Raw genomic sequence first — 25,820 nt, 5'->3', positions numbered from 1 at the left:
AAAGAAGGAGTGATGTTTTGGAACGCAGACTTTGATGGAATGTTCTGTGGGTGTCAAGTCACATTTGGAGAGCCCCTGGAGTGCCTAAACAGTGGAAACCCCACAAAAGTGACACCATTTTGTAAACTAGACCCCTCAAAGAGTTCATTTAGACGTGTGGTGAGCAACTTGAACCCAGAGGTACTTCACACAATTTTACAACATTGAAGTGTGAAAATTAAAAAAAAGTATCTTTCCCACAAAAATGTTGTTTTAGCCCCAATTTTTTTTCCTTTTTCACAAGAATAGCAGGAGAAAATGGACCCCAAAATGTATTGTGCAATTTCTCCTGAGTTCACCAATACCCCATATGTTGTCATAAACTACTTTTGAGGCATAGTGCAAAGCTCAGAAGGAAGTGCCATATTGAAGTTCACATTTTGCTGGACTAGTTTGTGGCCGCAATGTCACATTGGCAGAGCTACTGAAGTGCCAGAACAGCAGAACTCCCCATAACGGCTCACACTCACTTGCGAGAAACTCGGATGAGTCTCACACGGCAATACCCCACACTGCATCGGGCACTCAGGAGCGGAGCGTGCGGCTGCATGTATTCCTATGCGGCCGCACGTTCCGATCTGAGTGCCGGCAGCAGCACCGGGTATTAACATGCGAGACTCATCCAAGTTTCTCGCAAGTGAGTATGAGCACTTAGAAACTGAATTTTACAAACTACACCTCTCAATGAATTCATCTAAGGGTGCATTGATCATATTGACACCACAGGTGTGTCACTGAATTTTAAACGATTGAGCAGTAATGGAATTAATTGTGCTATATAAATAAATAATAATAATAATAATAATAAAGAAAAAATAATTACATTATCACCAAAATTTTGTTTTAGCCCTAGATTTTATATTTTTAGACTGGTAAAAGGGTAAAAATTGCATCAGAATTTGTCCCTCAATTTCTGCTGAAAAAATAATTACCCCACATATGTCTGTACAGGACTGCTTAGTCATATGGTGAGACTTTGGAGGGACGGAGCACAGAATATGCTAGAATAGTTTGCAGACTTCATATACAGAACCCTAGAAGAGCAGAATCCCTCTTCAAGTGTAGTGACAATTTTGACTCCATGGGTGTTTTCCAGAAACAAACAGCAGTGGATGTTGCTGAGTGAAAATTGCAAACTGCCATTGTAGTGCCCAGAATGTTGCAATGTTCAAGACGTTGTAGTGCCCAGCTTATGCTTCTGGAGACACACACCAGTAAATGAGGCTGGCTCTCATGGCTATAGAAATGTCGAACATTTGGGTGCAAAATGTTGTTTAGGCACACTGGGGCTCAGAAGTGAGGAGGGCATTGTATTTGGGAGCACAGCATTTGCTGAATTTCTTTTTTGGAGGGGCAAGAACCCATTTTACTTTTACAGAGCCTTTGCACTACCAGTAACATTGAAGCCCCCTATATTTCTGTTAACAGATCATGGACGTGAGTGCAAGGCGCTTTTTTGTGGATTGAGTTGAAGCTTTTATTGGGAACATTTTACATAACATTTGGGATCACAGTTATCCTGTGCCTTATGTTGAGCACTTACTTTGGGGATTCCATCTTTATCTTCGAATGAAGCAATTCAGATGAAATCCCTGAGGGATCCATTCACTATCATGAGGCAGCAGAGTTACTCTGGATTCCATCTGGCCTCTGTTCAGCTATGTCCTTTCCAAAAGTGCTCAAAACTGTGATGGACACCGCTGGATCATAGACCACGGAATGTCCACAGTGCCTCCATCTGCCTAATTATAGGGAATTTTCCGCCGGGCGTTCTGTCTGAATCTCGTAAAAAAAGCCTCTGCCATAAGGGTAGACTGTTCCAACACTCGACCATAAGGGTAGATGTGCCCGACACTCGGCCAAAACGGTAGATGTTCCTGGCACTCGGCCATAAGGATAGAGGTTACGACACTTGGCCATAAGGGTAGAGGTTTCGACACTCAGCCATAAGGGTAGACGTGCCTGATACTCAGCCATAAGGGTAGAAGTTCTGACACTCGTCAATAAGGATAGGGGTCCCGACACTCGGCTATTACATGAGAAGCCTCAACACTCGGCCATAGAAGTTGATGTCGCAAAACTAGAGCTAAAAGGCCAAGCATGTCTTCATGACTAAAAGTTTTAATACCTACGGTACATTAATGACCAAAGTCATGGTGTATGAAAAAAAAAAAATCTGATATACTTATTTTAGTACATATTACATAAGGACTCATTCAGACGTCTGTTTTTTTCACGTATGAGAAAAATGAACTGGGTTTCAAAGTGCTTTTCATCAGTTTCATCAGCATCATCAAAGTTTCATCAGTGTCTTCAGAGTTTGGTCAGAGATTTATTATTTTTTTCAGTACGGACAGAAAAATATGGTAATCTGCTCACCTTCCAGTAAAGACAGCTCAGTAGAAAAACAACTGAACAAATTCACCTAGGAGCCCTGGTAGACCTTGTTTGGTCAGAGCGTGGTGCAAGGAGTGTGGGAACACACCTGGCTGGCATAAAGGTCAGGAATAAGAGAGGGTCCACGAGGACTACATTCCAGCCCCGATAAAAATGTTAAACCACGATGTTTACTGTGCAATTAAAAACAGTGAGAAAGTCAAAAAGAACAAAAAGATTAAATATCCATAAGCTTACACATTTTGTATTAATAACCCTTATTCATAATTCTTTTCAATGGTAAGAACAAATAAAGTTTATCCATCTTCTCTTATTAGTGAAAAAAAAAATCTGACATGTGAACAGACCCCCAGACTGTCTTAGGTAACGAGTGCTATCCTTAAAAAAAAAAAAAAAAATGAATTGCACTTATACGTGAAAAACAGACTTGTGAATGAGCCCTAAGCCTTTCCAGGTTGATATCACACAATCTATTAATGTATAGGAGCTACATTATCTCACATACATCTTTTATCCACAGCAGAGTATGTAGGTTGCATTTGATGAGCCTAAAGTGGAGGTAATTGTTAGGGACCTACATGGACAGGTCATTCTTATTATATAGTATGTCCAGTATCTGAATCACGACACTTTATCCAAGAGAACATATATTGAATTCAATTTCCCTGCAGTTGCTGTGAGGATCGGCCACCATATTGGCCACCTGTGTATGCAGATGCTCTGTGCATAGGCTTCGCAAATTTGATCTCCTGCAGCTGCCCTCCTCCATAGTCCTGCTCCTCCTTGTATACCATCCTGATAGCTATTATAAGATCAAATGAAGGGCTTGTTAGCCATAAGAATGAAGAAGGGGAAGTAATTACTTGCGCTCTCAGCCACGAGTCCCTGGATTGATGGGGACCACACAGCTTTGTTTGTTTCCAATTTGGCCCCCATCGTACAAATCGTGTTCATTTCATGCTGACCATGGCTCGGACAGCATGAATATAATGACAAGTAAAGGTATTACCAATCTGCTCCCATACGTAACATAAGCATTTTTTTAATCATAAAGTAACACAAGTAACTAATATTTTTGCAATTTCCGAAATTAAAAGTAAGGGAATACAACATCACTTTGTTGATCGAAACGCGTCGCTCTTTCATCTGTCCGATATTTTATGTCCCGGAATTTCTTATGGATTTTTAGCATTTTTCAAATAAAGAAGTTTTACATTTTATCCCAGGAGCTGGAAGCAACTTTGTATTCTGCTGCTTTGCATATACGTCTGACCAGGACGGACTTCCATGCACCGGTGAGGTGAGCTGGCTTTTCCCCCTTTTTTTCTTTTGTTCACATTGTTTAAAGTAACCAGAAAAGAGGAAATATTGCACTAAATTGGTGCAAAGTTGAAAAAGGGGAGATGGGGATTGCCCAGTACTAATAGAAAAGTACAACCATTATTTCAGGAGAACTTGCAGCAGAATGTCTGTGTCAGACTCCTCACTTCCCCTATTGCCCTCTCGATAGAACTTTATGAGCATCAACTGCCATCTTCTATTTTAACAATGGGAAATTCTGTCCTCTCTGAAGGCAGATTTTACCTTTGAGCTGAAAGATCAAAACAGGAGGAGAAAGCAGCTAACTTTACTCACAAGAAATGCTTATTTTTATATGCAGTATTGATTTGTGAAATAAAAGGTAAAACGATCGTGCACTTTAGCCCCTTTTTCCGTTTTTGTTTTTTGCTCCCCTTCTTCCTAGGGCCATAACTTTTTTATTTTTCGGTCAAAATGGCCATGTGAGGGCTTGTTTTTTTGCGGGACAAGTTAAACTTTTTCAATAGTCTCCATGGGAGACTAGAAGCTGACATAACTTGATTGGCTCTGCGACATACAGGTGATGATCAGATCACCTACAGTTAGGTCCATATATATTTGGACAGAGACAACATTTTTCTAATTTTGGTTATAGACATTACCACAATGAATTTTAAACAAAACAATTCAGATGCAGCTGTAGTTTAGACTTTCAGCTTTCATTTCACGGTATCCACATTAAAATTGGATGAAGGGTTTGGGAGTTTCAGCTCCTTAACATGTGCCACCCTGTTTTTAAAAGGACCAAAAGTAATTGGACAGATTCAATAATTTTAAATAAAATGTTCATTTCTAGTACTTGGTTGAAAATCCTTTGTTGGCAATGACTGCCTGAAGTCTTGAACTCATGAACATCACCAGACGCTGTGTTTCCACCTTTTTGATGCTCTGCCAGGCCTTCACTGCGGTGGTTTTCAGTTGCTGTTTGTTTGTGGGCCTTTCTGTCTGAAGTTTAGTCTTTAACAAGTGAAATGCATGCTCAATTTGGTTGAGATCAGGTGACTGGCTTGGTTATTCAATAATATTCCACTTCTTTGCTTTAATAAACTCCTGGGTTGCTTTGGCTTTATGTTTTGGGTCATAGTCCATCTGTACTATGAAACGACGACCAATCAGTTTGGCTGCATTTGGCTGGATCTGAGCATACAGTATGTCTCTGAATACCTCAGAATTAATTTGGCTGCTTCTGTCCTGTGTCACATCATCAATAAACACTAGTGACCCAGTGCCACTCGCAGCCATGCATGCTCAAGCCATCACACTGCCTCCGCCATGTTTTACAGATGATGTGGTATGCTTTGGATCATGAGCTGTACCACGCCTTCGCCATACTTTTCTCTTTCCATCATTCTGGTAGAGGTTGCTCTTGGTTTCATCTGTCCAAAGAATGTTCTTCCAGAACTGTGCTGGCTTTTTTAGATGATTTTTAGCAAAGTCCAGTCTAGCCCTTTTATTCTTGATGCTTATGAGTGGCTTGCACCGTGCAGTGAACCCTCTGTATTTACTTTCATGCAGTCTTCTCTTTATGGTAGATTTGGATATTGATATGCCTACCTCCTGGAGAGTGTTGTTCACTTGGTTGGCTGTTGTGAAGGGGTTTATCTTCACCATGGAGATTATTCTGCGATCATCCACCACTGTTGTCTTCCGTGGGCGCCCAAGTCTTTTTGCATTGATGAGTTCACCAGTACTTTCTTTCTTTCTCAGGATGTACCAAACTGTAGATTTTGCCACTCCTAATATTGTAGCAATTTCTCGGATGGGTTTTTTCTGTTTTCGTAGCTTAAGGATGGCTTGTTTCACCTGCATGGAGAGCTCCTTTGACCGCATGTTTACTTCACAGCAAAACCTTCCAAATGCAAGCACCACACCTCAAATAAACTCCAGGCCTTTTATCTGCTTGAGAATGGCATAACGAAGGGATTGCCCACACCTGTCCATGAAATAGCTTTGGAGTCAATTGTCCAATTACTTTTGGTCCCTCTAAAAACAGGGTGGCACATGTTAAGGAGCTGAAACTCCTAAACCCTTCATCCAATTTTAATGTGGATACCCTCAAATGAAAGCTGAAAGTCTGAACTTCAACTGCATCTGAATTGTTTTGTTTAAAATTCATTGTGGTAATGTCTATAACCAAAATTAGAAAAATGTTGTCTCTGTCCAAATATATATGGACCTAACTGTATATATAACAGAAATGCTCACTTGCTATGAGCACCGACCACCGGACAGCGCTCATAGTATCTGGCTACGACAACCATAGAGGTCTGCAGGAGACCTCTGGTTGTCATGCTGGCGCACCGATGACCCCAGATCACGTGATCATGTGACCCCCCCCCCATCAGCTGACATGTGCCGGAAAAGATGTGGGCTCACCGCCAGAGCCCATGTCAAAGGGAGGGAGAGCGACGTGGGCGTATTATTCCGCCCAACGTTGGAAATGGGTTAAAGTAAATAGACAATGTTATAATGCAAATTGATATTGTTGTAACTATTTCAAATCATCACACTGACAACAGAAAGAGCAAAAAAAGACCTTCCAAACTGCACAGAGAAAAGCTGATTTCTGATAATACCTAAATAATGCAAACTGTACATTCCAATTATGAGAGCCCCGAGAGAAAACAAAGCCATCCGGAGAGCTCAGCGAGCATCAGTCATATTAAAGCATCGCACTGCACATGCATTCATTGTACCAGAGGCTAAGTAAATGCCAAACACAAAAATATCTTTACGTTAGCATCGGAAAGGTTTACTAAGCCTCGGGGCATCTGAATAATACACTCATTGATGTCAACTTTTTCCTTAGTGTGGATAGTGAGACTATTTTATTATTTACAAAGAAAATGTTACTTCATTAGCAGGTGAGGATTTCATAAATATTAACGCTCAGGTGAACCCCAGTATCCTCGCTGGCACAATCAAACTAAAGAGAGCTGAATACATAGGTTTTGCTTGTCAAGGAACTGAGATGAAAGGCCCTGATACATATTAGATGAAGGCCAGCCGAACCTGCGCTATGTATGGGGGTCCAACCCTCCCCCAACGATAATGTTGAGGGAGTAAGGATTGGGCAGTTGTAATTTCCACGCCTGAACCTTCTGTTTTCAGAGGAGGAACGCCGATGTCAGAAGCATCTGATAACACATGAATGCTCGGGCGAGGAAAATGAACTTGTGTAATGGGGGAAGTATGGAGAGAGAGCAGTCTGCCCATCAGATGGTCCGACCACAGCTATCTCACGTGTATGGCCAGCTGAGGAGCCGACGATGCTGAATAGTGCTCTGATCTCCTTGGGGGTACGCTCACTCCGAGTGTGATCCAATTCTTTTACATGAGAGAAGCTCAGCGTGGAGAAGATTGAGAACCTAATTTCTCCATCCTTTCCATTGTCTCTGCACACATACATCGGATTGTACTCGGATGACAATGAGTCAGTCCGATGTTTCACACACACCCATAGACTTGTATGGGTGAGAGGGATCCGACCGATCTGAATCAGCATGAGAAAATAATTTGAGATTTACCCTGGCCCATAGTAGAACATTGGGCTAAGTGCTAGCCGATCAAATAGTGGATAGCAGGCGGCCGTGTTATACAGCAGTGTGAGTGAACCCTAAAATTGAGGCTCTGAGTGTTCAAAACAATTTTCGATTTGTTAAAGGGGTTGGACATGTTTAGGTCAATTTATACTATACCATAAGTCTTTGTGCTTGTGCTATGAAGCTCTACAACTTCACGTGTCCCCGCTCCATGCGGATAGGGCTGTAATGCATTGGACGTGGTCTTCTAATCAAAAATAAACAAGAGAGCCGCAATAAAGTGATTTATCGCTGTGCTCTTCATCCATCCATTTGGGTGCAGGGGCTGAATCCATTTAGTATGTATGCAGATACAGACAGAACAACCTGTGTGTCTGAACCTATGCAGAATGAATGCATCTTGATTTCTATGGACGGAGAGAATGCTGAGTCGCATACAGTCCTACCCATGAGCAGCAGGGGATATGAATGAAGACCTGAGGAAGTTTAAAGCTCTCTGGCATAAAGGCTTATGACACATTCTAGAACGGACTGGAAAGGGGCGTACTTACTTAAGGCCCCATATAGCTCGCTCTAGAGCAATACTTAATTCTTACTTGAAATGAACGGATTTTATGACATTACTAGCATTTATTATTATTACAGAATGCTGTAGATAAGCCCTTGATGCCGGTGGGCTTAGCTCACCTTCGATTTTGGGGGTGACAGGTTCCCTTTAAAGTAAGTACCGTAATAGTGATATTTACAAGTCTTTTCTACATAGTTCTATCTTTTAAAATGAAACGATCATTTAAAAAAATGATACAGGTGATGCCATGTATTGCTGATTGGTGGTGGCCTGGGTCCTGAAGCCTCCACCAATCAGTCAAAACACCCCTATGAAGTGTACATCTTCTGCATGATATGGAGTGGTGTACGGGCTCAATAGTAAGTTTATGGGCTCCTACACCTGAGCAATATACAGATACACAGTTTCCATTGATCAGTGATACTGATCAGTGGAGTCTTAGGAGCCGAACCCCCAAGGATCGATGACACTTTACATCCCCCATGAAGCATAAATGTTTTTCTGTAAATGATAGTTGCCATTTCGCTTTCCTAACGCTAATGTGAAATTCCCGAGCGTGCAATCAGACACGTACAGCGGTGATGCATGGGCGGCTCTGTAACAGGCGACGAGCAGGTTATGAATTACCCTACAAGGAGATTTAGATTTTAATCCCCATATCTGCCATTTACTGGCAGGCATCCTATATTTTACCTGTCATTGTCACCACGTCTGTGCATTGTTCAGGACCACTTAGATCCTGACTCTTCCGTAATGCAGTTCTGCGGTGCCACGCTCCCGCCCAGTTGTAGATGCATTCCCACTCATTTGGATGCGACGTCAGATTTTGTTATATAAAGCACAATTCCAAGCCAGATATCATGGAGTTTATTTCTGCGCTAATTTAAAATCTGAAGAAACACAATGAAATGTGCGGTGGCTGCAAATGGATTAAACACTGCACGGAGTCCAATAATATTCGACTTTCTCCCAGTTTGGTCATAGCAATCGCTCTAAAAATAAACGACAACAATCTATTTGCATAACACATGTGTTTATCTCTATACAAGGTAAAATCCTTCTTCTCTGCAAATACTGATGAGGATGATGTGACTGCTCCACTCATCACCGTGCCGCACGCCCACTGGAGTCTTGGCTGCGGAGAAAGCTGGACCAGGTCCTCTGCTCTGTCCGGATTACATTCCCAACAAGAGAAAAATACCAAAATCAGGCAATCAAAATCACGCCAGCTTGTTTTTTCTGTGTTGAGCGCTCATTCTCTGTTTTATGCCAGGCTACAAAACAATGGAAACTTTTACAGCAGAGAATTTGGTCCTGTCTGGCAGCTGAAGAGAAATCATGCTATTTTTCAGCCATCCCGGAAGGATCACCCACCGGTCTATTGAAGCAACTGCGCATTTGTGGTCAGCATGTGTTTGCAGTCCTAGAGATGGAAACAGGACACGGATTCAGGGTCAGGTCCCGCAGTGTTTGCTCAGTGATTTCCCATCTGGCACACTTGCCCTGACCCATTAGTCATTTCACTTGTAAAATATTTCATTGATAAGGAAATAATTTGTAATAAAATATTATGAGCTGCACAAACAGAACAAGGATGCCACTATCAATGTCGTCCTGAAGGTGGGAGATATTTATGAAATCAATTATTTTGCACTAATATAATAGCTTTTTTTCTGTTCATCAATGTAAAAAAAAAAAAGCCTAAAATACATTGCCAGATACAATAAAGAAAATACAATGGGACTACTACTGTGTGTATGAATGGGCACAACGGAAACTGAAATTTAAACCGATATGTTTTAAGCACTTTTGGGGGGGATCACGGTAAGGCTTGCACCTATGGTTTACTGCAGGTAGGTTATGTATGAATAAAGATAATCACACTTGTAGACAATTGTGTTTTCTGATATTTCAGGAGTTACATATGGACTATTAGACATTTCATATGCAAATGATTTACTGCTAAAAATATTCTTGTTAGGTGTCAGTAACAGTGATCCACCTTGTAAATGTCAGGCAGCTCTGCCAGGGAAACCTTGCACTTCTTAATAGGACTTCCATAGACAAGCTTTACACTAACCACTCTGTCTAGCAGATCCCAGAGGATGTCCTGGCCTTCACTCTTGAACCCCTGGCCTTCACTCTTGAACCACTGTACAGACATTCATACTTACACAGGAGCTTTTTAGCTGGGTTCACAAGGTAGCTGCTGGCCAAGGCAGCAGGCTGGAAGAGGATGGTTAGAAAGCCACGTCAATACCAGATACCAGGCACAAGAAAAAAATTGTCATGCAGAAGGCTGGAATGAACAAGAGCTGAATAAAAGGAGTGAAGTAGAGCGAGCATAAACTTTAGTTGGTCAGGTGATCACTCCCTATAGACATCAGCATCATTCACCAGCGGTGACATCATTGAGGCTGGGCTGAACTGCGGTGACCTCAGGACTGTGAAAAATGCCGGTGATGATGTCACCGCTGGTGAATGACGCTGGGCTCTCAGCATCTCATTCACCAGTGGTTTTCAGCTGCGACGGTAGCATCTTCGAACCGTCCAGTTTGAAAAAGGTTTAGCCCCCACACATGGATTACAGCGTGGGATACAACGACGGACAGGTATGGTATATTGTTGCCTTTTTATTTTTTTTTTATTACAGGAGATCGATTTAGGTGTTGCAGTAAGTAAGGTTTAATTTAGATTAATAAAGGAGTCTGTGTAATTTTTTTAAATAAAAGACTTTAATCTGGCGGTGTATTTATTTAACATACAACTATAGGAGTAGTAATAGATAGGTGTCTTATAGACGCCTCTCCATTACTAAACCGTGAGCTTGATGTCACGTGACATTACAGAGGTGACATCAACCGCACAAATATGAGCCCCACTTTACACCGCTACAGGGCAAGTGGGAAGAGCCAGGCAAAACGCCAGAAAAGGTGCATCTAATAGATGCGCCTTTTCTGGGTAGCTGCGGGCTGCTGTTTTTAGGCTGGGTGGGGGTCTATATCAATGGCCCCTTACCAGCCTGAGAATAGCAGCCCCCAACTGTGAGCTTTAGCAAGGCTGGTTGTCAAAAATGGGGGGGACCCCAGTTTTTCTTAATTATTTATTTAAATTATTTAAAGAAAAACAGCATGGGGACCCCTCTATTCTTGATAAACAACCTTGCAGAAGCTGACAGCTGAGGGTTACAGCACCCAGCTGTGAGTTTTGCCTGGTTGATTCAAGAAAACAGGGGTGACCCATGTCGAATTTTTCATTAATTTATTTAGTTAGATCGCAGGCGGCAGCTGTGGAATACCCCAATCATCCGCTCCTCCTGTCACTCTTATTACGGCAGCAGGTATCGGATGATGTGGGTAAGAGTCCCAAAAGCCCCCACCTGCTGTCATCGTTCGGACATCATTCTCCTATGCTCGCGCCGATCGCCGGTAGGGCAGGGGAGAATGATGAGAGCCGGCATCAGCACAAGCCGCCGGGGAACAGCACTTACTGTAGTGCTTCTTCCCCGGCATCCGTCCGTGTGGTACTGATGCGGCACATGGGTGGCACACAGTTGCCACACGTGTGCCGCACGTAGTACACACACGGACACGGATTTCACCGGTACCAGTTTTTCTGGTACTGGTAAGATTAGGACGTGTGAAACCGGCCTTACAAAGCATCTATATCAATCAATTAGGAAAAGGTAAAAAAATATACATACTTGCGCATCACAAAAATGTAGGTCACTGAAGAACTGATCATAAAATCACCCATGTTTTCTTCTAACGGTGTCATGATGCTTTACAATGTACAATTTGCTTCTCATTTTTCTTTAGACATTCCAAAGATATGTTTGGCTTTTATGCTGACCATTCAATAAGATTACTTTCCTCAGAGGAAAATCAGGATTAGCAAAGAATGATTTCAGTAACTGTACCTTCCATGCGCATAAGGACTCATGTAGAAGATTGTACTTTCGGTCTGAGTGTGATCCAACAAAACATCGGATCACACTCAGACCAATGTCATTCTATGGGGCCAGGCAAAATGTCTGTTTGAGGAATAAAATTGCATCATGCTTGATTTGCATCAGATATTCGGATCGCACTCGGCCATGCAAGTTAATGAGTACGTGGAAAAAGGACTGCACTCAGATGTCATCAGGGTGCGGTTCAATTTCACAGACTGACAGAATGGAGATGATGGAGAATTTTTTTTCCCATCTTCTCCTCATTTGAGAAAATCGGATCACATATAAATGCCGTACGATTTTTACGAACTGACCAAATGGAGAAAATATTTTTTCCCCATCTTCTTATCTGAGAAATCGGCTAACACTATAATCATACTCTGACCAAACTATCAGAGTTGGATCAGAGTGTGATTAGCATAATTGGCCCGATGATCACGGACAAGAGAATCTACACCAGTGTGACCCTGGCCTTATACTGACCACTTTACATCTGCCTATGAGAGATGCTACAAATTTTACATCCAGGTTATTTTTACCTGAATTTACCAGAGATCAGCAGAGAAGCGCTCACAATCTTTGCTTTTATTTTCTCAATAGATGATCTATAGCAGGTAAAGGGAAAGTATTGTACACCCACTGAACCAGTCATTTATTACATTGGAAAATATAAAAAAAACCTACAGATGTAGAAGAGTTTGCCATTTTTTGGGCTGAACATTTTTGGGTTTTTACCAACATTTATAATAGAGTGAAAAGATATGCCATAAATGTACTTCAGGGTGGGGTCTCACCTATGGGACCTTTTTGGATCTGTTTTGACAGGTGGGGACACCCACTGTGGCCTTATCCAACTCCATTACAGGAGTTACAGACAAAAATGAAAGCAGTATGTCACGACTCTGTCGGGTGTCACGGGACCAGGGGCTCCTTCCCTGTCTCTAATGCTAGGGGTGCCCTAGCTCGACCTGTTCCCCAGATTACTTCTCATAGTGAAAACACCAGGGCCATATATCTTGCCTTAGCTCCTGAATCTGCCCTCAGACTGTACCCTTTACCCACCCAGGGAAGAGGGAAGTAGTAGTGCACCGTAATACACCAACCAGACTAACAAGGTAATATGAACAGGGATAAAGGAAAATACCAATCATACAAATATACTCACATACACAACAGAGGTTAACACCGAGGAGGGAAGGATGGGGTTAAACCAAAGTAGGAGAAGAAGGGGAATTATCACGTACACGACACACATCTCAAAATATGTCAACCCAAGAAGAAACATAAGATGAACATCTTGATGTATAGAGTTGTTCTCAATGTTTCTGCCATAATCCTACAGAATCCACCAGAAAAAAACTCTGAACGTCTCAAAAGAAATAAAAGCCATAATACAACTGAGTTCACGAGGCCGAAAATGGCTGCTGCTTCCAGGTGCAGTCATATAGATTGTGGATGGAGAGGAAAATCTTTATTTTTTAATATTACTGCTACCAGAACAGACATTTGTCCCATCACATGTCTCCTTATATAAAATAAACCTCTCTTTCCTGTACTTTGCCTGTATTTCATCAGGTTCTCTGATGTGTAATTGTCCAAGTGAACCTAACACACATCCTCCGCAAGCGAGAGAGAGCTGCTCAAACAGTTCTAGAATAATGGCTCCACCAGACCAGTGAGGAGTTAGCTAAACTTTTCTTATGTCATTTATCTAACTTAACCACACTTCAGATTTTGTTTTCACTTTTAATATACGCTGCCTTTGATGTACAACTTTACACATAGGAGTCGAATACTGATGTTGGCTCACATTTACCAGAGTTGTGTGTTCTTGGTAGGGTACATAAGGATTTTCCATGATAAAATCTAAAAATGTCAAAGCCATAGGAAAAAAGCTCTGAAGAATTCACATGTGGGTTGAATCAAAGAGTAAAGCAAGCATGCTTCTTTTCTTTTGTCTTCAATTCTTACGTTAATGAAAGCAGTCATGCATGGAGTAAGATGTATGCTCATCAGAATTCTGGATTCCATATAGCCGACGTGTCAAGATTGTGCGGGAATAGACAGAAAGAAGCAGCGTAAAAGCACTGTTTTATGGCTCAGAAGCCACAGCAGCCAGTTAATTCAGAAATACACAGTGGGGGGCAGGTTTTGTTAAATATCTTTCCATTTGTGGTGCCTGAAGATACTGCAGTCCAGACTACGTACAATATATTAGTAGGGATTTTTTCAGATAAAGCATGCGTGGAAGCATACAACACAATGCAGACACGTGAGGAGGTGGCAAGTGCATCCAATGTAATTGTCTGGGAATACTTCAGTGAACATGCTCCATGGTGTGTAACGCAATGCTCAACCCTTGGCTGATTCAAGCAAAGCTAAATACACACAAACCATGTCAGCAAGGAGCAGATCCATCTTCTATTCATTGTTTTCTTTTTGTGATAAATTTAGACATTAGAAAAGGTATGGTCGTCTTTGAAAGCCGGTTCAATAAAAATATATATGAACTCAACGCAGCTTCACAGACTGTGCAGGAGGTTAACATTTCCCATATTAATGAATGACAATTTAATTGTTAGTTTTCGACCCTTAGCTGAATGCACAGTAAGTAAAGCACAATTCTGGGGCCTTTATAAAGAACCATGTTGAAGGTCGGAGGTCATATAATCATTAAAAGAATGTTCTGGTCGAAAAAATAGCTTTCTATGAAAATAACAATATCATTACTTTCCCGCTGCCTCTCTGCTGCTCCTGTCTTTACGGACACGGCTGCAGCCAATCACTGGGATCAGTGGTCATGAAATGGTGCAAACAGCACAAGACGCGAGAACAACCCTGCAGCCAAGTCAAGAAAGGCCAACGGGGAGCATCGCGGAGACTGGGCTGAAGTGGAACTGGGTGAGAAGCAATGATTTCATTATTTTCACAAAGATTTAAACTTCTGGACCTTTTTAAACGACCCCCCCCCCCCCACCCTGTGACTAAGAAATTACTATATCTAATGCATTGACACCCTACTTGGTGCCCTCTATTTGCTTCTAAAAGCCTCCACTATTCAGATCTGCTTTCCAATCCTTCAGCCTCTAAGAAACCATAGCACTACCCAAGGGATGTAGTCGTAAGTAGAGATGAGCAAATTTGTTCGGCTCCCTACTTATTTTGAACTATTGGGTTGTGACAGTGACACAGCCATGACACATGCAGCTGCGGCACCGTTCAGACGGCGCGCTGGCGCGCTCCAGGCATCCGGGTTCTCTCTGCAGCTTATTCGCTAAGAGCTATAGCTTGCCGAATAAGGATGACAGAAAAACGACTGGCACATCCAAACTAGTGTGAATAGGTGCATACCAGGAGCAGCTACCTCCATATATAATATACACAAAAAAAAAAAAAAAAAAAAAAAAAGTTGCACTCTATCGTGCCAAAACACGTCAAATATGAAATACATGAAATATGAATAGCAAAATGGCTTTTTGAACATTAGGAAAACATTTTTTGAGACGCTTAGCACAGAATTTGGCCAAACAGTGTGAGCCCATCAACCATCGTCAAGGTGGTCTCATTAAACTGATGGGTACCTGACCTCCTTGTCCAAATGTGAACATAACACAATATGGACACCTCTCTCAGCAAAGCCTACATATGGTTTGGCCGGAACCAAGTGTGATTAGATGTAATTAAAAAACCAGATGGTGAAGGGAGGAGTGCTCAGTCAGTAAGCTAACATAGAATGGATTGGATGTGCCAGTTGTTTTTCTGTCACTTCTATGTTAGCTTACTGAATGAGCACTCATCCCTTCACCATCTGGTTTTTTAATTACATCTAATCACACTTGGTTCTGGCCAACCCATATGTAGGCTTTGCTTAGAGAGGTGTCCATATTCACCCAAGCATACAGACATTAGCCTTCGGTAAGTGTTCACATTTGGACAGGGAGGTCAGGTACCCATCAGTTTAATGAGACCACCTTGACGATGGTTGATGGGCTCACACTGTTTGGCCAAATTCTGTGCTAAGCGTCTCAAAAAATGTTTTCCTAATGTTCAAAAAGCCATTTTGCTATTCATATTTCATGTATTTCATATCTGATGTGTTTTGGCACGATAGAGTGCAACCTTTTTTTGTATATTGCCGAATAAGGAGGGAGCCAAACAAATTTGCTCATCTCTAAGACTCGTAAGTCTAAAAAAATCACTGATCCCGAGAATGAAGGACATAGTGCTGGTTTAATGATGCATCCCTCTAACCTGGGGTGAAAACACCATTGGTGCAACCACAGAGGCCCCAGAGTTAAAAGGGGTCCACTTCTAACTCCAAAGCAGGTGGAAATGTGCGTTACATTGAGCTATGGGATAGCAAAGGGCCCACATACTGTTCTTGTACAGAGACCCTCTTCTGTCTGTGCCCACTCATGCCTCTCACCATTTTCTCCTGGCACGGCAATGAAATGTCTGTTGACCATGCTAGTAACAGCTCCTTGCACGGTCGGGTACACCACTATGGAGCAAAAGCTGGACACTTTGAGCATTACTAATGTGAATGGTAACGCTCTATGTACATTGCTATGGAATATGTTTGTGCTACAGTTAGGTCCATATATATTTGGACAGAGACAACATTTTTCTAATTTTGGTTATAGACATTACCACAATGAATTTTAAGCAAAACAATTCAGATGCAGTTGAAGTTCAGACTTTCAGCTTTCATTTGAGGGTATCCACATTAAAATTGGATGAAGGGTTTAGGAGTTCCAGCTCCTTAACATGTGCCACCCTGTTTTTAAAGGGACCAAAAGTAATTGGACAATTGACTCCAAGGCTATTTCATGGACTGGTGTGGGTAATCCCTTCGTTATGTCATTCTCAATTAAGCAGATAAAAGGCCTGGAGTTGATTTGAGGTGTGGTACTTGCATTTGGAAGGTTTTGCTGTGAAGTAAACATGCGGTCAACGGAGCTTCCCATGCAGGTGAAACAAGCCATCCTTAAGCTGCGAAAACAGAAAAAACCCATCCGAGAAATTGCTACAATATTAGGAGTGGCAAAATCTACAGTTTGGTACATCCTGAGAAAGAAAGAAAGCACTGGTGAACTCATCAATAGTGTTGAGCGATACCGTCCGATACTTGAAAGTATCGGTATCGGAAAGTATCGGCCGATACCGGCAAAGTATCGGATCCAATCCGATACCGATACCAATACAAGTCAATGGGACTCAAGTATCGGACGGTATTCCTGATGGTTCTCAGGGTCTGAAGGAGAGGAAACTCTCCTTCAGGCCCTGGGATCCATATTAATGTGTAAAAGAAAGAATTAAAATAAAAAATATTGCTATACTCACCTCTCCGACGCAGCCTGCACCTTACCGAGGGAAGCGGCAGCGTTCTTTGTTTAAAATTCGCGCTTTTCTTTCCTGACGTGAAGTCCCGGCTTGTGATTGGTCGCATGCCGCCCATGTGGCGGCGACGCAACCAATCACAGCAAGCCGTGACGTAATTTCAGGTCATTCAGTATTTTAAAATTACGCTCCGGCTTTGTGATTGGTTGCGTCGCAGTCACATGGGCGACGCAACCAATCACAGCAAGCCGTGACGTAATTTCAGGTCCTTAAGGATTTTAAAATTACGTCCCGGCTTTGTGATTGGTTGCGTCGCAGTCACATGGGCGACGCAACCAATCACAAGCCGTGACGTCACGGGAGGCTGGACACGCGCGCATTTTAAAATGGGCGCGTGTCCAGCCTCCCGTGACGTCCCGGCTTGTGATTGGTTGCGGCGCGGTCAACCAATCACAAGCCGGGAGGCTGGACACGCGCGCATTTTAAAATGGGCGCGTGTCCAGCCTCCTGTGACGTCCCGGCTTGTGATTGGTTGCGGAGCGGTCAACCAATCACAAGCCGGGAGGCTGGACACGCGCGCATTTTAAAATGGCTTCCCGGCTTGTGATTGGTTGACCGCGCCGCAACCAATCACAAGCCGGGACGTCACGGGAGGCTGGACACGCGCCCATTTTAAAATGCGCGCGTGTCCAGCCTCCCGGCTTGTGATTGGTTGACCGCGCCGCAACCAATCACAAGCCGGGACGTCACGGGAGGCTGGACACGCGCCCATTTTAAAATGCGCGCGTGTCCAGCCTCCCGTGACGTCCCGGCTTGTGATTGGTTGCGGCACGGTCAACCAATCACAAGCCGGGAAGCCATTTTAAAATGCGCGCGTCCAGCCTCCCGGCTTGTGATTGGTTGACCGCGCCGCAACCAATCACAAGCCGGGACGTCACGGGAGGCTGGACACGCGCCCATTTTAAAATGCGCGCGTGTCCAGCCTTCCGTGACGTCCCGGCTTGTGATTGGTTGCGGCGCGGTCAACCAATCACAAGCCGGGAAGCCATTTTAAAATGCGCGCGTGTCCAGCCTCCCGGCTTGTGATTGGTTGACCGCGCCGCAACCAATCACAAGCCGGGACGTCACGGGAGGCTGGACACGCGCCCATTTTAAAATGCGCGCGTGTCCAGCCTCCCGGCTTGTGATTGGTTGACCGTGCCGCAACCAATCACAAGCCGGGACGTCACGGGAGGCTGGACACGCGCCCATTTTAAAATGCGCGCGTGTCCAGCCTCCCGTGACATCCCGGCTTGTGATTGGTTGCGGCGCGGTCAACCAATCACAAGCCGGGAAGCCATTTTAAAATGCGCGCGTGTCCAGCCTCCCGGCTTGTGATTGGTTGACCGCGCCGCAACCAATCACAAGCCGGGACGTCACGGGAGGCTGGACACGCGCCCATTTTAAAATGCGCGCGTGTCCAGCCTCCCGTGACATCCCGGCTTGTGATTGGTTGCGGCGCGGTCAACCAATCACAAGCCGGGAAGCCATTTTAAAATGCGCGCGTGTCCAGCCTCCCGGCTTGTGATTGGTTGACCGCGCCGCAACCAATCACAAGCCGGGACGTCACAGGAGGCTGGACACGCGCCCATTTTAAAATGCGCGCGTGTCCAGCCTCCCGGCTTGTGATTGGTTGACCGCGCCGCAACCAATCACAAGCCGGGACGTCACAGGAGGCTGGACACGCGCCCATTTTAAAATGCGCGCGTGTCCAGCCTCCCGGCTTGTGATTGGTTGACCGCGCCGCAACCAATCACAAGCCGGGACGTCACGGGAGGCTGGACACGCGCCCATTTTAAAATGCGCGCGTGTCCAGCCTCCCGTGACGTCACGGCTTGTGATTGATTGCGTCGCCCATGTGACTGCGACGCAACCAATCACAAAGCCGGGACGTAATTTTAAAATCCTTAAGGACCTGAAATTACGTCACGGCTTGCTGTGATTGGTTGCGTCGCCCATGTGACTGCGACGCAACCAATCACAAAGCCGGAGCGTAATTTTAAAATACTGAATGACCTGAAATTACGTCACGGCTTGCTGTGATTGGTTGCGTCGCCGCCACATGGGCGGCATGCGACCAATCACAAGCCGGGACTTCACGTAAGGAAAGAAAAGCGCGAATTTTAAACAAAGAACGCTGCCGCTTCCCTCGGTAAGGTGCAGGCTGCGTCGGAGAGGTGAGTATAGCAATATTTTTTATTTTAATTCTCTCTTTTACACATTTTTACCTTAATGTTGTTTCGATACCGATACCCGATACCACAAAAGTATCGGATCTCGGTATCGGAATTCCGATACCCGCAAGTATCGGCCGATACCCGATACTTGCGGTATCGGAATGCACAACACTACTCATCAATGCAAAAAGACATGGGTGCCCACGGAAGACAACAGCGGTGGATGATCGCAGAATAATCTCCATGGTGAAGAGAAACCCCTTCACAACAGCCAACCAAGTGAACAGCACTCTCCAGGAGGTAGGCGTATCAATATCCAAATCTACCATAAAGAGAAGACTGCATGAAAGTAAATACAGAGGGTTCACTTGCACGGTGCAAGCCACTCATAAGCATCAAGAATAAAAAGGCTAGACTGGACTTTGCTAAAAAACATCTAAAAAAGCCAGCACAGTTCTGGAAGAACATTCTTTGGACAGATGAAACCAAGATCAACCTCTACCAGAATGATGGAAAGAGAAAAGTATGGCGAAGCGTGGTACAGCTCATAATCCAAAGCATTCCACATCATCTGTAAAACACGGCGGAGGCAGTGTGATGGCTTGGGCATGCATGGCTGCCAGTGGCACTGGGTCACTAGTGTTTATTGATGATGTGACACAGGACAGAAGCAGCCGAATGAATTCTGAGGTATTCAGAGCCATACTGTGTGCTCAGATCCAGCCAAATGCAGCAAAACTGATTGGTCGTCGTTTCATACTACAGATGGACAATGACCCAAAACATAAAGCCAAAGCAACCCAGGAGTTTATTAAAGCAAAGAAGTGATATTCTTGAATGGCCAAGTCAGTCACCTGATCTCAACCCAACTGAGCATGCATTTCACTTGTTAAAGACTAAACTTCAGACAGAAAGGGCCACAAACAAACAGCAACTGAAAACCACCACAGTGAAGGCCTGGCAGAGCATCAAAAAGGAGGGGAAACAGCGTCTGGTGATGTCCATGAGTTCAAGACTTCAGGCAGTCATTGCCAACAAAGGGTTTTCAACCAAGTACTAAAAATGAACATTTTATTTAAAATTATTGAATCTGTCCAATTACTTTTGGTCCCTTTAAAAACAGGGTGGCACATGTTAAGGAGCTGAAACTCCTAAACCCTTCATCCAATTTTAATGTGGATACCCTCAAATGAAAGCTGAAAGTCTGAACTTCAACTGCATCTGAATTGTTTTGTTTAAAATTCATTGTGGTAATGTCTATAACCAAAATTAGAAAAATGTTGTCTCTGTCCAAATATATATGGCCCTAACTGTATATCATTAACAGCAAATAATATTTAATAAATATAATCAATCAGTAAAACAAGTACACTTCACATCGTCCAGACCTATGACCACGGCTCACAAAATCACCTTGGTCATGCCCCAAGTTAGGAAGCTGCCCCATTTCTGCTCTGAGATCCCTGTGACAAGCCTGCCTAGAAAGTGGCACTCTACTCACTGTCTAATCCCAACGTCTTCCTTCTGTTTTGTGTCTGACTGAAAGCTCTTTGAAGTCATTTCCTGGTGCCCGAGAAGGAAGAGGTCATTAGAAGTAGATGTCCTCCATACTGATGGAGAGTGATGTGGTGCTCTAATAAGAAAGCTATATTACAGGAAAATAAATGGCCCTCGCCCCACAACGTGCAGGAAAGATCCTGCCCACCCAGGACTGATAAGTAAGAACATGGAGTCATGGACGTATTAGAAGGAACATGTTTCATGACTGATAGAGGTGGCAGTGGTGTGAAATGAGTAAGATATGTGAGCAGCTAACGCCAATCAGTAGTGACCTTCCCGTCTGTCCATGTAGGAGAAGATAACAAAATATCTGGTCCCTTTTGTTGTTCGAATGAATAATCTGCACACCACGGATAAAGGCCGGCTTGGCGCCCAGCTCTGATACGCACTGACCTTCTTCCTGATGTATTATGCTAAGCATGGGCGCTGCCCCAATTTGGCAGGATGCTGCCTGACAGGGAGACAGATCTCTCATGCAAAGCAATCACCTAAAACTCAAATAATGCCACCTGAGCATGAGCTGCATGCATTATCACACAGGAGGGTAGGAGAATTCTACAGCAGACTCCTGCAAACTAAATTACAGGAGTAGAATACTGGGAAGGAGAGTGTAATACGTGTGTAAATGACTATAATTTACACATCTGACTCAATTTCAGTCTGATCCTGACGCTAGCATGATTTGCCTTACAAATAGCGAGTCTCAAAAGCCTATCCTTAGTTTCCATCATATTCTTCATATAATGGAGTTAAAGGAAAAAAGTATTGAAAGCACCATATGCAAATGTAAAGGGAATCTGTCACTGGATGTTTGCTAGCCCTCTGAGAGCAGCATGATGTATGGGCCAAGACCCTGATTGCAGCAATACATCACTTACTGGGCTGATTGCTGCAGATTTGGTAAAATCCCTGCTTTCTTTCTGTAGATCTACCAGTTCTCTGAACTCGGTATAACCCTGCCCACACCCAAAAGCTGTGCATAGGCAGAAAGTTGTCAATCAGTGATGGAGGAGGGGTTTTAATAAGTAAAACCAGTGATTTTATCAAAAGTATAGAAAGCAGACCAGTAAATGATTAATTACTGGAATCTGGGTCTCCACATTACGCTCTCAGATTGGATGGCAAAAAGCTGATGACAAATTACCTTTAAGAGAACTTGATCATCTTCGTTTACTATGCTATAAATTATCATTAAGAAGGTTCATTGGTTCATAAAGTACATAATGAAAAGCAAAATATGTATTTCAGTATATTTTACAGATCTAGGGTGCATGGAAAAAGTTTTTGCAAATAATGATGGATGCATGATAAAAAAAAATATATGAATAATTACACAGCAACCAATAAAGACGTGCAGGCTTACCTCTCCAGGTGTGCGGCGCTCTGCTTCATGACATTGGTCTCATCCTGCTTCATGCCATGCGCCAACTCCCAGCCTCCAGGCAATGTGCGCCACTCTTTATAGAGATCCCGGCACAGTACCTCGCGCCATCTTTATTGGTAATTTCTGTTCTAGTCTGCTTTCTTGCACATGTTACTTCTGATCACAATTACACTGGACCGTGCTGCCTGCCCTGATCCCTGCTTATGCCCTTTTTTCTGACACCAAACTCCTGCCCTATCCTACTACAACCTACACGTGCTGCCTTAGTACCATGTGCTAGGAATACCTGCAGTAGGTCCATACGTGCTAAAGGCTCATTAATACCCAGTAATAGGCTAAAGGTACACGCAATGGTGTTTGCGCTCGTCACACTAAAAAATATAATATTGACACCAAAGGTAAAGCTGAAAAGCCAACACGTGGCAGGAGAAATCGGAAAGCAAATGGTGCTTCATTCCCGGTGTCACCACAAAAGCTACATAGAAAAGTGGAACAACACACAGAATAATGAATGGTGCGCTACTATAAATTAGGAGCTGCTTGGATTCGGTTTTGGTTTTTTCAGCCAATGACAAACTTTGAAGGTAAATGGCAGATTTAAATGTAATGGTGATATAATGAAACATATTGAGCCCACAGTAAGGATGAGCTAAGGCTACGTTCACATTTGCGTTGTGCGCCGCAGCGTCGGCAACGCAACACACAGCGCAAACAAAAACGCAGCAAAACGCATGCACAACGCTGTGTTTTGCGACGCATGCGTCCTTTTTTTGCTTGATTTTTGACGCACAAAAAATGCAACTTGTAGCGTCCTCTGCGCCATGACGCGTGCGCCGCAGGGACGCATGTGTCGCAAAACGCAAGTGCAACGCATGTCCATGCGCCCCCATGTTAAATATAGGGGCGCATGACGCATGCGGAGACGCTGCGGCGCCCGACGCTGCGGCGCAGAACGCTAATGTGAACGTAGACTAACCTGTCACGGCCAAATTGTGGAGTTTTTCATGTCGATTTTGGGCCATCTATAGTGAAAACTGATAGATTTGCTGCAACCTGTGAACTCACCCTAAGGGCTCCTTCTCACTTGCGTGAACTACATCCGAGTCTCGCATGGTAACACCCGGCACTTGGGAGCGGAGCGTGCAGCTCCATGTATTGCTGTGCGGCCGCACGCTCCGCTCTGGAGTGCCGGCGGCAGAGCCGGGTTTTAACCTGCGAGACTCGGACGTATTTCACGCAAGTGAGAAGGAGCCCTAAGAGCAGAAAATGGAACGGTGCTTCAAAAACTAGTTAATAAATACCGTATTAAGATACTAAATAGTTGTTCTTACAAAGAAATGCTGGAGAAATTGGGCTTAGTTAATATTTTGAGTAAAAAAACTAAGAAAAATAAAACAAGTGAGGCTGCGTTCACATCATACAAGCAGAGCATGGAAAGCAACGGCTGCAGTATCCCACGGACTCCACTGACTAGGAGATCCCTGCCCGGCTTCTTCTGGATATATTAGCACTATTGTGTCCGCCATTTTTAGCAATGTCCGCAGCACAGCTTTCAACATAGAACAGTCCAAAAAGGGTTTTTTTTTTTACATGATTTTATGTATTTTATTCTGTGTACAAAATATCAATACAAATTGGCAAAAAAAAATCAATTTCTAGAAGCGTGCAACAGATATTAATATTCAGGAGATGTCAGTCCAGTGGCAAAAAAATAGAATTTAGAAAGGAGGGAGAATGAATGTAAACGGCTCCTGGGAACCTATCCGACTGCCTTTGTGGTGCTAAGAAATATTGTTATTACCCCGTGAGGCAAAATTAGCTACAATCCTCCAGAATCCTGCTAAGCTTCCTCTGGATCCAACAGTTGGGTCTGTGAAAGGGTGGACTTCATGGTAACTACAAAGTCATTGTCATGAAATACAGCCATTGAAGTAGTTAGTAAATCGCACGCCTGCTACTGCTGGTGAGAAGAATGATGGTCTACATAATGTTACCCTGCACCTGACACATTACATAATAATCCATTCTCCTTTCTGAAACACTTCCGTCTGGCATAGATTAATATTGCAGCTTGGCTTAGGATCACCTACAAAATGAAATGAGCACATTAGGCTGGAAGTCTTAAACACATCCATCAGCAGGGCCTGGACCCGGGACACTCAGCCCCTCCAGACATGGTTAACCAGTAGGTAACATTTAACTCTCCCACCCTTTGTGTGAGCTGGGACTAGTGATCTAAAGGCAGGGGTCAGCGGGACCACAATTTGCTCCATGTGCTTCCACTTATAGGAAGTGTGCATTTGTCACCATGTCAGACAGGTGACGCTTCTGATGCCCAGCACAAGTGCTTGGAGTCATTTCGGAAGAATTAACTCCTCCTTTGAACCCTAAGTGATTGAATTCAGTAAATGGCGCTTTATGAACTCTGCGAGAATGAAGTGGAAGGCTTTTCCAAATCTTAATAACAGGTCATGTAAAGGGCGGCTCTTCAAATACTAGTCGATTTACCTTAAGGTATAAACCAATTACTGCAAAAAATAAGTCCCAGGCCTGCCATATGCAATCTCTACACTGGTACTCATCTACAAGCAAGAACCAAGAATGGAATATCCTACACGGTGTTATAATTACACCATAACATTGCTCCCTACTGTCCGCACTAAACTCACAGACACGATCTCGCTTACCATTCACACCCTATTGGCGTCAACCTTAAAAGAATGATGTGAAATTACAGGTCAGATTATTGCATAAGGCAAAACGCTATCACTGTGTATGACCAGCTGTGCACTATCATGTATCCGGGTCATCTCAAGCATCTCATGGTGGACCTGCCCATTAGGACCAGAACAAACTTGTTTCCACAGATTTCATAGGGTAAAAAAGAAATCATCTTCAAGGGATCCCTCAAGAATCCCACATCATAGGCAAGCTATAAGAAGTTTAGGGTTGTCTGGTCCAAATCGTAAGTCTGAAGTCTCTCTGTGTGACTGCAGACTTATGAATCCCCCTAGTGCTCGCACTGTGCGCTGTGGGAATTCACCAGTTTCTGAGCCGGGCCGGAGGGTAGGTATGAGTTCTACATACTCCCGGCCAGAGCTCGTCTAGTGGGTACGATCTCGCTCCATACACTTGTATTGAGCAACGCCGCACCCCATTTAGTGACGCGGCTGTCCACTGGATGTGGAACCTCATCAAATCTCGACAATGAAGAGGTTGAAGCACTGCACAATGGTACTACCGGCCACCCATCTATTCAGAGAACTACACCTAGGGACATGAATTTAAAGAGATCTGCACTACAGCGGGTACCAAAGTGCCTTTCGCAATGAAAAACATGTAAAAAAACAATGCAGCCTCTTCACAACCGAGAATCATTGGGGTCTCTGAAGTTGGACCCCAGCAATCATTAAAGGGGTTGTCCAGCTCAAAAGAAGTTATCACCTATCAAAAAGAAAGGTAA

At 43.7% G+C, this 25,820-nt stretch overlaps 1 protein-coding gene across 2 annotated transcripts in view; it reads right to left on the bottom strand.

Moving 5' to 3' along the window:
• COMMD10 (COMM domain containing 10) overlaps positions 1-25,820 on the bottom strand; it is a 433,041-nt gene that overhangs the window by 196,292 nt on the left and 210,929 nt on the right. The window contains exon 6 of one of the 2 annotated variants that reach the window (XM_077290717.1): positions 9,206-9,328. The exons of the other annotated variant lie outside the window; for it this stretch is intronic. Within the exon in view, the coding sequence (XP_077146832.1) occupies positions 9,284-9,328 (45 nt within the window). The 3' untranslated portion in view covers positions 9,206-9,283. Of the gene's footprint in view, positions 1-9,205; positions 9,329-25,820 lie in introns of those variants that run through there. 2 annotated transcript variants of the gene reach the window in all.

This window comes from Ranitomeya variabilis, chromosome 1, assembly GCF_051348905.1.
Source record: "Ranitomeya variabilis isolate aRanVar5 chromosome 1, aRanVar5.hap1, whole genome shotgun sequence".
Taxonomy (NCBI): domain Eukaryota; kingdom Metazoa; phylum Chordata; class Amphibia; order Anura; family Dendrobatidae; genus Ranitomeya; species Ranitomeya variabilis.
The sequence above is the reverse complement of the archived record's forward strand: the minus strand, read 5'-3'. Positions and strand labels throughout refer to the sequence as shown.